We start from the raw sequence: 15,854 nt of genomic DNA, 5'->3' as shown, positions 1-15,854 counted from the left end.
TTTAGCTTCTAAAGTAGAAATTTAGACTGATAAAGTTTGATGTTGTGATAACCCAAATATCCATCCAAAAATTGACAAGTGAACACACACTCCACATTTCTATACCCAAAAAACCTGCCGCATAATTATACTGTCTACCCGATCTTGGAACAAGCTACGCCTTTTACGCGAACACGAGTCTATCCTAAAGTTTAATTTCAACAACTATTTAGGAAATGCCAAAACCACAAACTTAACTAGAAACCGTGTGTTTCGCTTTCGACACGCGAACTTGTGCCGTTTTTTTCAATTAAGTTAAAATTATATCCCTTTCGAATTGAAAATTTCAACCAACAAAGATTTAGCATGATGGTCATTTTACCTCGTTAATCGAAAAACCCCCATATCACATACAAACAAAAAAATAAACATATATTCAATGCGGTCAAAATTAAGATGAGCTGGGCTCGGGAACGCTACGCTTTGAGCGGCACCGTCGAGAATACAAGTACACAACTTTTATTGTAAATAGTATGGTAGCAATAAATTTGTGTCTACTTACAATATATTAATACATATGTTTGTTTTAGGTAACGTTTTGTGTAAATTGTGAACGAATTCCGCTAATATTTGGGTAAGCAATGTTTTCTATTTATTCATAACTTACTGTATCGAGTTCGCACAAAATTTGTAGGCATGTATTGAATTCTTCTAGGTATATTTAAACGTTTCAGGTAGAATTTTTCTCCCACAGGTTTAACAGTTAACTCGTAAACCTTCAAATTGTAAAAATTTCATAAATGATATAATTATAAAACCGCGTTGCGAGTGCAAAGCATTCCACTCTAACAAGCCTTTCGGGTCAACTTGGATATCATTAGTTTGAACAATTTCAGTTTCTATCGCACCGGGACTGACACTACAATTCTCCACAATGTGTAACATGTTCACCCAAATTTGTCTACTATACCGAAATTTTAATTTTAAAACCCAAGTGATTAAATTCTTGTCGCACGGTTTCCGTCAAAGCGGTCACAGCACGTTTGGACCCTGAATTTGCCTTTTTTGTTTTGGAGCTTTTGGGGAAGTTCTTCTACGTGGTCGAAACGTCGAGCTAGGTCTACCACCTTTAAGTACTTGATAATGATAATCACAGGAAGAAGATTGTTAAAACACTTACTTGTAAACCTTCTTCGACCAGTTTTGCTGCGCTAGCGTCAGTTACAATAGCTGTTTTATTGCAGGGTGGAAATAAATCAAAACACAATTTTTGATTGAAGGAGACTCTATTTATTTAACATAATGATTCCGAGTAACTACAGGAACGACCCACGTACAAATAATTGACATTTACATACATGTGTTACACCAGTGTTTCTCCAACAGGTTTAATACATATTTCGTGAACCTGTAAATTTATCATTATTATTATTGCAGTGAAATCAAACACATCCTAAAATAAAATTGTGTCCCTTGTATGTTACCTGTACGTGAAGCGGGGTCGAAAGAACGTAGAGAACACAATTCGCAATGTCTCTGGGTTCTAAACCAGGTGCATCATCGAAATTTTTATCCACTGCTACATCATTATTTCTCGCAATCAAAGTATCAACTCTTCCTGGGCTAATACACTAAAACCTAGTACATAGTATAAGCAGTAACTTACGCCAATCTCTTACAGTAACTTTTATCTTTAGACCAAAACGATTCAGTTCTTGACGATAGGTTTCAGTTAGCGCTCTGACTGCGAATTTAGAGGCCGGATAAACGTTGATCTCCGGAAAGTTGGGTACGGTATGACCAGCAGCACTACCAATATGAATAATGTGACCATCGATATTATTCTCTCTCATAATTTTGACAGTTTCTCTTGTCATTATGCATAAGCCCAAGATATTTGTGTCGAGAACGGTTCTCCAGGTGTCTGTTTTACCCTCGATTAGTGTATCTTGACGAACAATGCCAGCACAGTTGATGAGGATGTGGACTGAGCCTAGGCTTTCACTAATCTTTTGGTAAAACTTTACAACTTCTGCGTCGTTAGTTACGTTAACTAAATAGCCGTGTAAAGATTTGGTCTTGTTTTTGAATCTTGTAGTCAGTTCTTCTAGTCTTGTTGAATTGTTGTCAACAGCTACAACCTTAATCATTTTAATTATTTTATAATATACTTATAGTTTATTAGAAAACTGTTACTTTTAAGTCTTCTTTCAGTAGTGTTTCAACCATTGCTGACCCAATACCACCGGCGGCACCAGTAACAATAGCAACTTTACCTCTCCAACGGTCCATTGATAAGTCAGTTTCAGTGGACGTGATACCAAACGCACTGTTTTTACGGAAATGTGTTTGTGTATATAAATGTGCGTTCAATTACGTAAGAGTAATTTAAATCAAGTTATACCAATGGATTTAATTGAAGCGTGTTTTATTTTTAATTATACCTGGTGTCCTAGTGATTAAATTAACATCTCGGTAATTAAATACTGTTCAAACCATACACTCCGCGTTATGATATTTTCGAGTTCTAAGTCAGGTTTTGGAATTATTTGGAGACTTAAAGGACAAATATAATTACAAATAGTTCATTTGAGAAGGAAAATTTTGTTAACTTAATTCGATTAGATCTGGTTAGGTTTGTTTTCAAACGCTACGGGAGTGGCGCCTTCTAAGGGGGACAGATAAGAAGGTTTAGAGTGACAAAAATAAAAACAAAGTGGAAGTGTATTAAATACTCCAGGTTTCGTAGAATAAAGTAAATATCATTATTATTATTTTTTTAATGATTACATATTATTATTTAGAACGTAAACAAATAAACAATTTCTTGCCAATCAAGTTTAGTTATAAGTACTTGTAAATAAAAACAAGTCTGAACTTGAATCTTTGGTGTAAGTCCATGGGTAATTAAATAACTACATGGGGTACTACAAATCACATCTAATCTGAAAACAAAGCTACTTATATGATGGTATATCTTTCCTTCTTTACAAAGAGTGGAATAATAAATATAGAATCATTATAAAAGTGAATGATTAATGCGTTCTTAATTTTTCAAGTCCATATTTCTCCAATAGGTTTAACACATATTTCATCTACCTGTAAACCCATTGTTATTAATCTCGTAAAACATAGCATACGACGTAACTTACTAAAATCTCTTACAGTAACTTTTATCTTAAGACCAAAACGATTCAGTTCTTGGCGATAGCTTTCAGTTAGTGCTCTCACTGCAAATTTGGAGGCTGAATAAATATTGGTATCCGGAATATCAAGTACGGTACGTCCAGCAATACTACTAATGTGAACAATGTGACCATCAATTGTGTTCTCTCTCATAATTTTGACGGCTTCTCTTGTCATTATACACAAACCCAAGACATTTGTATCAAAAACGCTCTTCCAGTTTTCTGTTTTACCATTGATAAGTGTATCGTGACGAGCAATTCCGGCACAGTTGATCAGAACATTCACTGGACCTAAAGTTTTAGTAATGTCTTGATACAGCTTTATCACTTCTTCGTCCTTAGTTACGTCAGTAGCATAGGTGTGTAAATCTGTAGTTTTGTTTTCGAATTTTTTGGTCAATTCTTCGAGTCTTGTGGAACTGTTGTCAACAGCTGCAACCTTGACAATTCTCGATTTTCTGTAATGTTCTCATAGTACTAGAAAAACCTTACCTTTAGTTTTGCCTTCAACAACTGTTCAACCACTGCCGATCCAATACCACCTGCAGCACCGGTAACAACAACGACTTTATCTCTCCAACGGTCCATTGTTCAGACAGTTGTAATGGTCGTACTCTAAATGAGTCTACTAGAATATCGTGTTTTTATACATAAATAACAGATCGATTACGCAAATTTGAAACCCGGTGCTACAAAAAATGGATAAAACTGTCACAAGGCAAACTGGAATCTGGGAAGAGCAAAGGCGATCTCGTTTTATTGGAGACATTATAAAGTCATTTATATAGTTTATAGCTTTGTAATAGTGTATTTTGTGTAGTACTCTGGCTGTTATGAAGTATAATCTTTTTACTAATTAATTTTGGTTTAACACAAAATGGGATAGGCATATATAAAGTGTTAACATAGACTTTTAGAGAATGAGCTGTACAATATCAGGTACGAAAAGTCATAGAGGATGAAACGAGAAGTGTAATTTGGGAGAGATAAAAATCACAGAAACAATGGAACGAAAAAAAGAAAAAGCCTATCGTAAAAAGCAATACTGCATTACTAGTATACAAGTCAATGACATAAAAGTGTTTTGTCTCTCTTACGGGGTGTGGATTATTAATGAAAATAAATGTGAAACATTGTATAGTTTTTATTAGTAAAATAAAATAGGGATCCACCTATTTAATGATAAATGCGTCCCTAATTCAGCTGTATATTTCTCCAACAGGTTTAATACATATTTCATGCACCTGTAAATTCACAATTATTATTAATCTTGCAAATAAAAACAGACATGCATCCAAAAATAAAGCTTTCGTTTTAACTTACGTATTAGAGACGTTGGTATTAAATAAATACTTAATTATTTTGTTTCTCCTAGTTTACCTGAACATGTGGTGGAGTCGCAAGGACGTAGAGAATAGAATTTGCGATATCTCTAGCTTCTAAACTAGGCGACTCTTCAAACGCTTTATTAGGTGCTACACCAGTTTTCGCAAGTAGAGTATTGACTTTTCCTGGGCAAATACACTAAAATCTGGAACTTGGTACTCGGAACGACTTATTAAAAATTCTTACAGTAACTTTTATCTTAAGCCCAAAACGATTCAGTTCTTGACGATAGGTTTCAGTTAATGCCCTTACTGCAAATTTGGAAGCTGGATAAACGTTGAGTTGTGGAACGTCAGGTACATTACGACCAGTAACACTACTAATGTGAACGATGTGACCATCAATTTTGTTCTCTCTCATAATTTTGACCGCTTCTCTTGTCATTACACACAAACCCAAGACGTTTGTGTCGAGAATGATCTTCCAGTTCTCTGTTTTACCGTCAACTAGTGTATCTTGACGAATAACTCCAGCACAGTTGACCAAGATGTGAACCGCACCTAAACTTTGAGTAATTTCTTGATAAAACTTCACAACTTCTTCATCCTGGGTTACGTCAACTGCATAACTGTGCAAACTTTCAGGTTTGTTTTCGAATTTTTTAATTAATTCGTTTAATTTTATTGAACTGTTGTCAACTGCCGCAACCTTAACAATTTAAATTTTGTGATAATCTGCTCGTTGTGTAATAGAAAAAGGTTACCTTTAAATTTGCTTTTAATAGTTCTTCAACCACTGCTGATCCAATGCCACCTGCGGCACCGGTGACAACAGCAACTTTTCCTCTCCAACGATACATTGATAAAGCAGTTGCAAGAATGTCGATGCACTGAATGCTCTGTAGATGTGTCTTCTGAAATATTGTGTTTTTATACCTACGCAAATAAGTGGTCGATTAAGAAGCGACTTTTCTAGCGCAATTGTACCAATGGGTAAAACTGGTATATACAAGGCAAACTGGCCTGAAATAAAAACAGTCTACTTAAATATATCAGATACATTCATAAACAATGTTTATTTGATACCACAATCAGCCACTCAGTGACATAATAGTTATTTATGCAACTAGTGAGTGAAGTAAATTTTATTAATTAATATAATCTTTTTGTTGAGCGTATTGTTACTTTGAATGGGTGATTAAAATCGACAATAACTCAAATTTGCACTACTGATTACACGGCGATTATGTACAAAATAAATCCGGCACAACTTGACTGTACTCTCGAGGACGGAACTGGCTGAATAATCCTCGTTCCCGAAGATGAGCTCTATTTAAAGCTATACTTCCCTTCTGGAAGTTCCGCAGTCGAGGTCTTTCTGGATTGCCTATCGCGACTTCCGCTTCCAGGCTTTTCTCCGGGCGCCGTCACCGACAGTGACATCATCGCCGTACATACTAGAACCCATAGTCGTCTTACCGGGGCGGCGTATGGGTTTCTTTCGTAACAGTACGTTATGTGGATTCAATTCAATAATAAATAAATGAAGGAATCGTATATGATAGTGTTATTTGTAATTTTTCGTATATAAGTAACCATTTTTTCTAATACAAAAGAGTCACTAACAAATACTGTTTGAATGAGAAATAGATTTAATTAATTCCGAAACATTTTTTTGTGGTGCCCAATCTGATCCAAATCCTTAAGTTATAAATATTAACAATCTCAGACATCCTCAGTATTTTTTACCTGAGTTTAAATAAAGTTCAAGAAAGAATCTGACAAGTAATGGCTAATTTTTATGCGCAACTAAGCACATCACAAGAAACAAATGTGGGAGGGCGATTTATAACCCTGGAATCGTGTAGCTGGTGAATATAAGAGTATATAATTCATTTTTAAAAAAGAAGTGGGATCTATCTAAACTAGAGAATGGTACGGAAGCGTAGAATGGTCAGGTGGAATTTTTTTTGGAAAAAACTCTACATGCCGAGATTAAACTCGACATATCGAGAAAAAACTCGACATGTCTAGAAAAAACTCGACATGTTGAGAAAAAACACGGCATGTCGAGAAAAACTCCACATGTCGTGATTGAACTCGACATGTTGAGAAAAAACATGACATGTCGAGATTAAACTCGACATGCCGACATTAAACTCGACATGTTGAGAACAAACTCGACATGTCGAGTTTAATCTCGACATGTAGACTTTTTAATGACATGCCAGTAGTAAATGCGTCTCATTAGGCAACTTTCACCACTAATTACCCGCGCCTCTAATTACCAGCGCCTTAATAACTAGCCCACCAAAATGACCACTGTATTAAAAGTGCCGCCTGCTCTAATGAATTAATGAATCTATATTAATAAAAATGAATCGCCGAAATGTATGTACGCCCATAACTTCAGAACGGCTGCACCGAATCGGACGATTCTTTTTTTTACGTGTTCCTTATCGTCAGGACAAGGTTTATATGTAAGAAAATTTATAAAAAATAAGACGGCTAAAAGATTAAAAAAAAAAATAAAAATTTTGCATGGGAATCTCCACTTCGAATGAATTTGAATAGTTGGCGTTTCTGACGGACCTGTCGCCTAACTGACGTGTCATACAAAACTATTTCTTCCGTGCGATTGTGAAAAGTATTATTGCATTTTAAGTCGTTGTTTGTTTTTTCGTAACAAGAAACGTCGTTTATTTTAAGAAAAGTGTTCGTTAAAGTGAATTTAGTTACGCATTGCGAAAGTTTCTTATTAATTTTGATCTTCCATTCTATTTACGTATATTCACTTTGTTGGTTTCGACAAAACCTCAAACTTTACCGTTATTCGAGGATTTAATTTGAAATTTTCAATATTTTAAAATTCTCAAGACAAAATTTACAGATTTGATTGACGGTGAAAATAATTCTGTGTCGTTTTATGCCGAGAAGACGACAAGCTGACATACGTCCACGAAGTCAATCAAATGTGCGACGAACTACCTCAGGTGCAAATCGCAATCATTTATTTCATGGGTAATTCGGATACGGAAGTTGATCAGCGTTGTGCTCATAATCAACATAATAGTCAAACATTGAAGCGAGACATTGGGTGGTATGAATAAAACTGAGTAGATACTCATATTCGAAGTACGAAGTACCTACTTGCCAACATTGTATCTCCCCGGACACAAATTGAACATCTACGTGTTTTGTGAGCATTTAATCTAAAAATGAGCATCGGTGTGGCAAATGACTATTTCTCCTCATAAATAATAAATTAAATGTAATATATTTTTGTTTCCTTAATAATACAAAGTTAACAAAGTTAGTTGAGTTACAAAAGTCTCTTTTGCTCCACGTTGGCCACCAACGAGCGATTTTCAAGATTTTTGTGAAACTTTGCTGGTTTTGAATTTGAATTTCCTGTCCTCGATAGTTGATGCTCAGCAAGAACCACGGGAAGGTCTGGAGCAGATCTCGCTAGGAAAGGAGAGGGCTAGGATTTGTTAATGAGGGATAGAACGTTATACAGTACAATACAATGGAAATACAATACAGGTACCTACAATCTAACTACAATACAGAATACACTACAGATACAGATACAATTCAGATACAATACAAATGCAAAGTTAGTAGCCAATACACCACCGGAAGAAATTGCACCAAAAATTGAGAATGTTGCAAAATGAAAACCCAAGCAAGCACACCCATGGAACTCGGAACGAAATCTATTGGTCGCAGCGCTCACACGCCTAAGGGAGAACGCAGCCGCATAAATCCAAGGCCGACTGACCTCATCCTTATAGGAGATGCGACCCAGCGTCTAAGGGCCAACAATACCCCCCCAGGCCAAAGCGTCTGACGACATGGAGAATTCAGACTCTGAACCAAAGTATGCACTGTTGCAAAATGAAAACCCAAGCAAATGCACCATGAAAACAAAGCATTTGCACCACTGGAGCCAAATTGGCAAGACCCAAGTTAAGTTAGTAACACATACAATATACAGTACAAAATGCTTAAATTACAAAAGTTACAATATACAAATTTCTCCACGTTTGCCACCAAAGAGCGATGACTTTGCTCGCTCGTTGCTGTTGCCCAGCAAGAACCAAACAATACGAGGAGGTCTGGAGTGCGTCTTGCCATTAAAAGAGAGGACTAAGGTTTGATAGCATGGGTGAAGGACACCGTATTTTGTAAATTTGGACGCCGTACTTTAAAAATGATGAATACGGTATTTTGTGAATTATGAACGCAGTACTTTGTATATTCTAAAGGCGTACTTTATCAGTCCTGAATGCATGTTATTAACAACATATTTAAAAAAAAATCGGGCATTTTTGGAAAAATATCTACTTTCCTTCACAGCACTTAACAAAAAACATTTTCGCTAATATTTATTAACAATAAATTAGAAATTCGCGAACATGTGCTACTTTTAACCGAAAACGAAGCTCCAATGTTGCTGCTACCAGACCGGAATCAAAACTGAACAGAAAGGATCGAAAATGTGACCTTTTATCTGGTAGCTCACGTGACAGTGACATCATCGTACGTCACGATGAGATTGCAAAAATTATTTTTCATATTTTAGATCAGAAATTGTACATTTTCGGGGTTAATGCAACAACGTTTAAACAAACTAATTTGTTTTTACTAAACTCGTGTTCTTAGGAAAACGGATTTCGGTTTAATTATCATATATTGATAGTTATCATATTTGAACATTATGAATTGTATTAATTATGTTTAAATTTTATTTAATTATATCGCGAAAATGTATAGCTTTGACCCTCCAACTTCAATCGTTTCGAAAATTTATCCAAAATGTAAACATTGTCGACTAAACGAATCACGGAATCCGATAAATTAAAACTGAAGTCGTACTTACCCTGTTTTCGGTCCTTTTCGGAAAAATATCCATTTTCGTTCGTGTTCACAGCACTAACACAACATATTGTCCGCAATATGTATTAATAATAAACTAGAAATTCGCTAAAACGCTCCACTTTTACGCCGAAATGAAGCGACGATCTTGCCGCCATCAAACAGAAATTAAAACTGAACACAAAGGACCGAAACACGTGACCTTTATACAAGTAGCTCAGGTGACATTGACGTCATCGTACGTCACGATGAGATTGCAAAATTTATTTTTCATATTTTGGCCGGGAAAATGCACATTTTCGGGGATAATTACATTGTTTAAACAAATTGATTTGTTTTTAATAATTTCAGGCTTGTAGGTTTCGGTTTAATTATCATACATTGATGCTTATCATATTTAAACATTATAAATGATATTAATTATGTTTAAAATTTATTTATTTATGTCGTGAAAATGTATAGTTTTGATCAACCGATTTCAATCGTTTCGAAAATTTTCCCAAAATTTAAATATTGTCGAGTGAACGAATCACGGAATCCGATAAATTAAAACTGAACTCGAACTTACCCTGTTTTCGGTCCTTTTCGAAAAAATATCCATTTTCGTTCGTGTTCACAGTACTAATACAACACATTTTCACTAATATTTAAATATATAAATTAGAAATTCGTGGAAAGAGCCCTACTTTTAAGCCAAAACGGATGTTGCTGCCACCAAACCGAAATTAAAACTAAACGCAGAGGACCGAAAAATGTGACCTTTTATCAGGTGGCTCACGTGACAGTGGCGTCATCGTACGTCACGATGAGATTGCAAAAATTATTTTTCATATTTTCGCTGAGAAATTGTACATGTTCGGGGTTAATTTAACAATGTTTAAACAAACTAATTTGTTTTTGCTAACCTCGTGTTCTTAGGAAAATGGTTTTCGGTTTAATTATCACATATTAATAGTTATCATATTTTTTGTACGACCATTGCTTTTTCGATCATTTACCGTACAGGTTTCCATAGCAGTAAGTTCAGTTTACGGGTTGCTACGACTAACAACTAAGAGGCGAACGGTAAGTAAATTACTTACTGTTCAGCTGAACGGTAAGTAATCCTGCATTCAAGATTTTTTTATTTTAAATTCCGTGCGTGTTCGACTTCGACATTTTCGCTTTCAGAATCACTCATGACTGATATTTTAAGCAAATAAATCACTCACTAAAAGTCGCGGAATGAAAATTAACTCGACATCAAGCCAGATCAAACCTAAATCGACAGCGGTCAAAATGGAAACTGATTTTTAAAATTGTTGTTTATATTAATCGAAACCATAGTAACAAATTTTAAATTAAAAAACGACCTTGTTGATGTTTGATATAAATTCTTTCAATTTATGAATTTGATAAAAAGACGCAAATCTTTTGATGGTCGTACAAAAAATAGTATAAGCATCACGAACGTTAAGGGGGTTTACTGGTTACCGTTCTCAATACTTAATATACTATAAACATTTTGAATTATATTAATTATGTCATTTCTGCAACTCTTGAGTTATTTCTAAAATAAATTGACTGATCCATACATTTTTTTGTCACTGTAAAAGCAAATCTAAAAAATATGAATGCAATGATAAATTTACGAAAATATACTGATAATATTTTGCAAATTTTAGATAGGATTTATTCGGCAAAATCTTGAGATGACGTCATCAAGTTTTTGGGCTTGATAAACAGATATATTATGATTAAAAACGTACCATGTCAAACAGTAACTTCAAAACGTCTGCAATAAATTTAAAAATTTAGTTTTGCAATTCTTAATTCAATCAATAAAATAAACTGACTCAGTGATTAATTTTTTTGAGACACCCCCTATAAGCAAAACTAAAAAATATGAATGGAATGATAAATCACAAGTATAGTCTCATCCTATTTTGGATATTTTAAAAAGGATTCATTTGGCAAAATTTTGGGCTGACGTCATCAATTTTTTGGAGGAAGTAAGTATTATTTTCAATACAAATTTATTATGCTTATCAGATGTTTAAATCATCTGCAAGATTTCAAAGCATTCGGTTTGCAGATTCAAAATTAAGTTGTAGGTGAAACGAAGTTCACGGGGTCAGCTAGTTATATGTATAAAAATATTAAATTACGTAAGACAAATTTCAACAAAAAAAATCCGTGACTGCAGGATCTTGTGTCAACAAACGATCAGTCAAAGATGGAATCGTATTTTTGTAATAACCAAACTAAAAACAAATACATTTTATTTTATTACATTTAGGCCAGAAGGGGTCCCTTAACTTGGTCCAGCATCACAAGCATATCCGTATAATAATAAAAGTTAGGTGCTCTGTGGTATAAACCGTCTCTGCACAAGTACGGACATATTAGTAATAGTAATTTACACAACTAGTTCGGGATAGCCTGCTTCCTGCATGGACGGTTACGGAAATGCAGGAAGCAGGCTTCACGAACGTGTTTGGTACAAAATTTTTTGCAACGAATAAACGTTTAAACCAAAAAGATTAATTGTGAGTTATTTATAAACAATGACGTTGACAGCGGCGTAAACACTTGCATTTTGACATTTCCGGACTATTTTAAGGTTACCATGGCAACGGAAAGAAAAAAGCACGTGTGCGAGAAGTTCGACCTCGCATGCTGGTGAATGCCGCAGTTATCAAAAAAGGTCATAAGTGCAAAAAACATATTTACAGCATATTATCAACGGGAATAAAGCTATCTGAGCAACATGCGTAGAATTAAAAATGTTAATGTTTTATACATCGGAAGAATGTCACGGAGACATTTGTTTGATTTGAATGAATTTATCGCCTCAAAACAGATGACTAAAATTATTCAAATTTCTAGTTCCCCGGTCAAACATTAGAAACCCTTTATGTTTTTATACTGACATTTCTAGAACAAATGTATATTTACAGTTTCTCTGTTTGACTCTCACGTATGCTATGTTACGCTTGTCGTCTTAAATTAAGAATGCTTATACATAACCGATTTTCAGTTGCCTCTCCTAGTATACGCCGGCGCCGTATACGTGAGTAAATTGTTTCGTTATTTTATTGATTATTACAAATCAATATTCAAAACGACCCAATTCATTTTCCTGAAAATTTGGGAATACAATAATCTTATTCTTAGTATTACACTACATCTATCCCAACTGACATACGTGTCCTTGCAAAAATGTTGATGACGTCATCGCAATTTTTTTTTAAATTCCCACTTCAAAAATGTAAGGAGAAAAAAAAACACAATAGGCATGCAGTCGTCAAGTTTCCGACAGCGAGGGAAGTACTGTCTAAACTCTTTAGACCAATTTTTTGGAACGGAAAAGTAAACATATTTTAATCAAAAATTCATCATGCTTATCATAACTGTAAACCATCTGCAAAATTTCAAAGCACTCAGCTTTGCAGATTCCAAATTAAATTGCAATATCTTGTTTCATAATTTTGATTTTTTTTTTCTAAAAATCTGGACTTTTCGGGCAAAAACTCAATTCGGAGTTATAAACTACATGTGTAGGACTATGTTATTTTTTACGATTTAGAACCCATTTACTATTTGCATTTTTTTTAAGTGACGTCATCACATTTATTGGTGGGGATGATTAAATAAATTTTGGTTAGCGTTTTACCATCTATGATATTCCTAATATAAATACAAAATTTGACAACAATCGGCCCAGTACTTTCTAAGATTATCTGTGTAATAAAAATACGGGATGGCAGACAGACGGACGGACAGATAGACAGACGGACACAGGAGACCTATTTCTTCGTACTGTAGGGGTTGTTGAAGGTCGAGAAAACGTAAAAGTAGAGGGTCGGTCGACGGACTCGATTACAATACTTCCTTCACTTACGCTCGGGAAGTAAAAAGTCTAAATGTCGAGATTAAACTCGACATGTTAAGTTTAAACTCGGCATGTCGAGTTTTTTCTCGGCATGTCGTGTTTTTTCTCAACATGTCGAGTTTAATCTCGACATATCGAGTTTTTCTCGACATGTCGAGTTTTCTCTCGACATGTCGAGTTTTTTCCAAAAAAAAATCCACCTGACCATTCTACGCTTCCGTAGAATGGCCAATAACCTACGTTGAAATTATTTCCTAGGCTTTCATAAATGTTTCGTACGTCTAGTCTCTAGTGAACTGTGAAATTTACAAATGCTGCAGATTTGTCACTTCTGCGTAATTGTAGACATTTTTATAGTGTTAACTATTATGGTTAGTATGGCACCTGTCAGAATCATTATGATGGAAAAACTTAGCAATCTCCCCCCGTGAAAAACATGGTTCTAAACATGGAAATTCTTACGATTATCTGGTTCCTGGAATGTTTCTGCGAAAATGTGTGTTTATTTGGTTGCCTATATCACAGACGAAAAAATGCAGGAAAGCATATAATATTATATGTATAATTATATTCATTCGTCCATGTTGAATACAATAATACCCTTACTATACGATTTTACAACGAGTTATGGCAAAAGAATGAAGGAAGAAGAAGGAACAATGATAAATTCCAACAAGACACAGTAGGAGAATATGACCCTAAAGAGATTTTAAGACATTTGAAAAATGTTTGAAATATAAGTAAGGTCAAAACACTAGAAGCTCCGAAGATTTTTTAGCATCTTTTCAACAATATAACGCCAGACGTCTCCAAGATTCTATAAAATTAAAAACAGTAAATAAGTAAAACACCAGGAATTCCTGAGAATCTTCCAGATCCATTCCAAAATAAAACAACAGGAGACCCTAAAATTCAAAAATCAAATAAAACACCAGCGGCTCTCGAGATTTTTTTCATTTTTTGTAATCGAGTCCCTCGGCCGACTCTCTACTTTTACGTTTTCGCGACCTCTCATAACCCCTAGAGTACGAAGAAAAAAGTCAAATTCGCTTACGCTCGGGAAGTAAAAACAAAAAGTTCGAACTATACTATAGATGGTATAACTTTCCCCCTTTACAAAGGGTGAAATAATAAATAAAGAATCATTGTCAAACTTTAATATAAAAAAAATACCAAGCCATACATCAACAGTGCATCCTTTATTCAAGTCCATTTTTCTCCAATAGGTTTAACACATATTTCATGCACCTGTAAACCAATTGTTATTATTATTATCACAATAAAATAAACACAGCTAAAAACAGAATAACTTAGATTTTGAGTTACGAACTCTAAGACCTGGTTTATAGAAACCGAAGTTAAAGTTACTTCGCGATTAACTTTTAATTGAGGTTCGTTGCTAGGCGACGTGCAGGTTTTAACCAATCACGAGCTACCATTCCACATTTTAATCCAGTGTTAAATTAATCGAGGATTAAATATTTAACTCGCGTTTCTATAAACCGGCCCTTAATTTTTTATATTGAATAATTAGAAAATTACGTATGTAATTTACCTGAACATGTGGTGGAGTCGAAAGAGTGTAGATAATAGAGTCTGCGATATCTTTAGGTTCTAAACCAGGCATCTCGTCATAACTTTCATCGAATGCATTATTTTTCGCAATCAAAGTGTTGACTTTTCCTGGGCAAATGCACTAAAACTTAAAACATAGCATACGACGTAACTTACTAAAATCTCTTACAGTAACTTTTATCTTAAGACCAAAACGATTCAGTTCTTGACGATAGCTTTCAGATAGTGCTCTCACTGCAAATTTGGAGGCTGAATAAACGTTGGTATCCGGAATATCAAGTACGGTACGTCCAGCAATACTACTAATGTGAACAATGTGACCATCAATTGTGTTCTCTCTCATAATTTTGACGGCTTCTCTTGTCATTATACACAAACCAAAGACATTTGTATCAAAAACGCTCTTCCAGTTTTCTGTTTTACCATTGATAAGTGTATCGTGACGAGCAATTCCGGCACAGTTGATCAGAACATTCACTGGACCTAAAGTTTTAGTAATGTCTTGATACAGCTTTATGACTTCTTCGTCCTTAGTTATGTCAGTAGCATAGGAGTGTAAATCTTCAGTTTTGTTTTCGAATTTTTTGGTCAGTTCTTCGAGTCTTGTGGAACTGTTGTCAACAGCTGCAACCTTGATAGTTCTCGATTTTCTATATTGTTCTCATAGTACTAGAAAAACCTTACCTTTAATTTTGCCTTGAGTAATTGTTCAACCACTGCCGATCCAATACCCCCTGCAGCACCGGTAACAACAGCGACTTTATCTCTCCAACGGTCCATTGTTCAGACAGTTGTGATGGTCGTACTCTAAATGAGTGCTAGAATATCGTGTTTTTATACATAAATAACAGATCGGTTACGCAAAATTTGAAACCCGGTGCCACAAAAAATTGATAAAACTGGTATCTATACAAGGCAAACTGGAAGCTGGGAAGAGCAAACACGACGGAGATATTTCAAAGCGATTTACTTGCCCTCAGGATCAGCACAAAAAAATTGTTTATATCTTTGTGACAGTATATTTCGTGTAGT

The 15,854-nt window shown here is 34.9% G+C and overlaps 4 protein-coding genes across 7 annotated transcripts in view; 1 reads left to right on the top strand and 3 right to left on the bottom strand.

Moving 5' to 3' along the window:
• Nucleotides 1–15,854, top strand: part of LOC135127835 (puratrophin-1-like) — a 529,067-nt gene that overhangs the window by 81,600 nt on the left and 431,613 nt on the right. The window lies entirely within an intron of this gene.
• Nucleotides 1,310–3,799, bottom strand: LOC135127843 (farnesol dehydrogenase-like). Its single transcript, XM_064054488.1, has 4 exons — nt 3,660–3,799; nt 3,145–3,606; nt 1,464–1,610; nt 1,310–1,387 (listed from the first exon to the last, which is right to left on the bottom strand). Exons 1-4 carry the CDS (start codon nt 3,753–3,755, stop codon nt 1,343–1,345), a joined length of 750 nt encoding a protein of 249 aa, XP_063910558.1. The 5' UTR covers nt 3,756–3,799; the 3' UTR covers nt 1,310–1,342.
• Nucleotides 2,863–5,505, bottom strand: LOC135127846 (farnesol dehydrogenase-like). Of its 2 annotated transcripts, none has more exons than XM_064054493.1 (4): nt 5,257–5,505; nt 4,740–5,201; nt 4,548–4,691; nt 2,863–3,078 (listed from the first exon to the last, which is right to left on the bottom strand). In XM_064054493.1, exons 1-4 carry the CDS (start codon nt 5,350–5,352, stop codon nt 3,034–3,036), a joined length of 747 nt encoding a protein of 248 aa, XP_063910563.1. In that variant the 5' UTR covers nt 5,353–5,505; the 3' UTR covers nt 2,863–3,033. The 2 variants fall into 2 exon arrangements, with proteins under 2 accessions (XP_063910563.1, XP_063910562.1); XM_064054492.1 differs by lacking the exon at nt 2,863–3,078 and adding an exon at nt 4,318–4,411.
• On the bottom strand, nt 14,390–15,639 carry LOC135127847 (farnesol dehydrogenase-like). The gene is made up of 4 exons (XM_064054494.1): nt 15,507–15,639; nt 14,992–15,453; nt 14,803–14,943; nt 14,390–14,495 (listed from the first exon to the last, which is right to left on the bottom strand). Exons 1-4 carry the CDS (start codon nt 15,600–15,602, stop codon nt 14,451–14,453), a joined length of 744 nt encoding a protein of 247 aa, XP_063910564.1. The 5' UTR covers nt 15,603–15,639; the 3' UTR covers nt 14,390–14,450.

The sequence above is a fragment of the Zophobas morio genome, unplaced genomic scaffold (genome assembly GCF_036711695.1).
Source record: "Zophobas morio isolate AGI-343-1 ecotype UQ-CSIRO unplaced genomic scaffold, CSIRO_AGI_Zmor_V1 ptg000012l, whole genome shotgun sequence".
Taxonomy (NCBI): Eukaryota; Metazoa; Arthropoda; class Insecta; order Coleoptera; family Tenebrionidae; genus Zophobas; species Zophobas morio.
The sequence above is the reverse complement of the archived record's forward strand: the minus strand, read 5'-3'. Positions and strand labels throughout refer to the sequence as shown.

Coding starts and splice junctions, on each gene's coding strand:
- LOC135127843 (XM_064054488.1), bottom strand. CDS start 3,755: ATGGACCGTTGGAGAGATAAAGTCGTTGTTGTTACCGGTGCTGCAGGT. Junction 3,607..3,659: donor TGTTGAAGGCAAAACTAAAG/GTAAGGTTTTTC, acceptor AGAATTGTCAAG/GTTGCAGCTGTTGACAACAG. Junction 1,388..1,463: donor CGACCCCGCTTCACGTACAG/GTAACATACAAG, acceptor ATAAATTTACAG/GTTCACGAAATATGTATTAA.
- LOC135127846 (XM_064054493.1), bottom strand. CDS start 5,352: ATGTATCGTTGGAGAGGAAAAGTTGCTGTTGTCACCGGTGCCGCAGGT. Junction 5,202..5,256: donor TATTAAAAGCAAATTTAAAG/GTAACCTTTTTC, acceptor TAAATTGTTAAG/GTTGCGGCAGTTGACAACAG. Junction 3,079..4,547: donor CGACTCCACCACATGTTCAG/GTAAACTAGGAG, acceptor ATGGGTTTACAG/GTAGATGAAATATGTGTTAA.
- LOC135127847 (XM_064054494.1), bottom strand. CDS start 15,602: ATGGACCGTTGGAGAGATAAAGTCGCTGTTGTTACCGGTGCTGCAGGG. Junction 14,944..14,991: donor GTCTTAAGATAAAAGTTACT/GTAAGAGATTTT, acceptor TTTAAGTTTTAG/TGCATTTGCCCAGGAAAAGT. Junction 14,496..14,802: donor CGACTCCACCACATGTTCAG/GTAAATTACATA, acceptor ATTGGTTTACAG/GTGCATGAAATATGTGTTAA.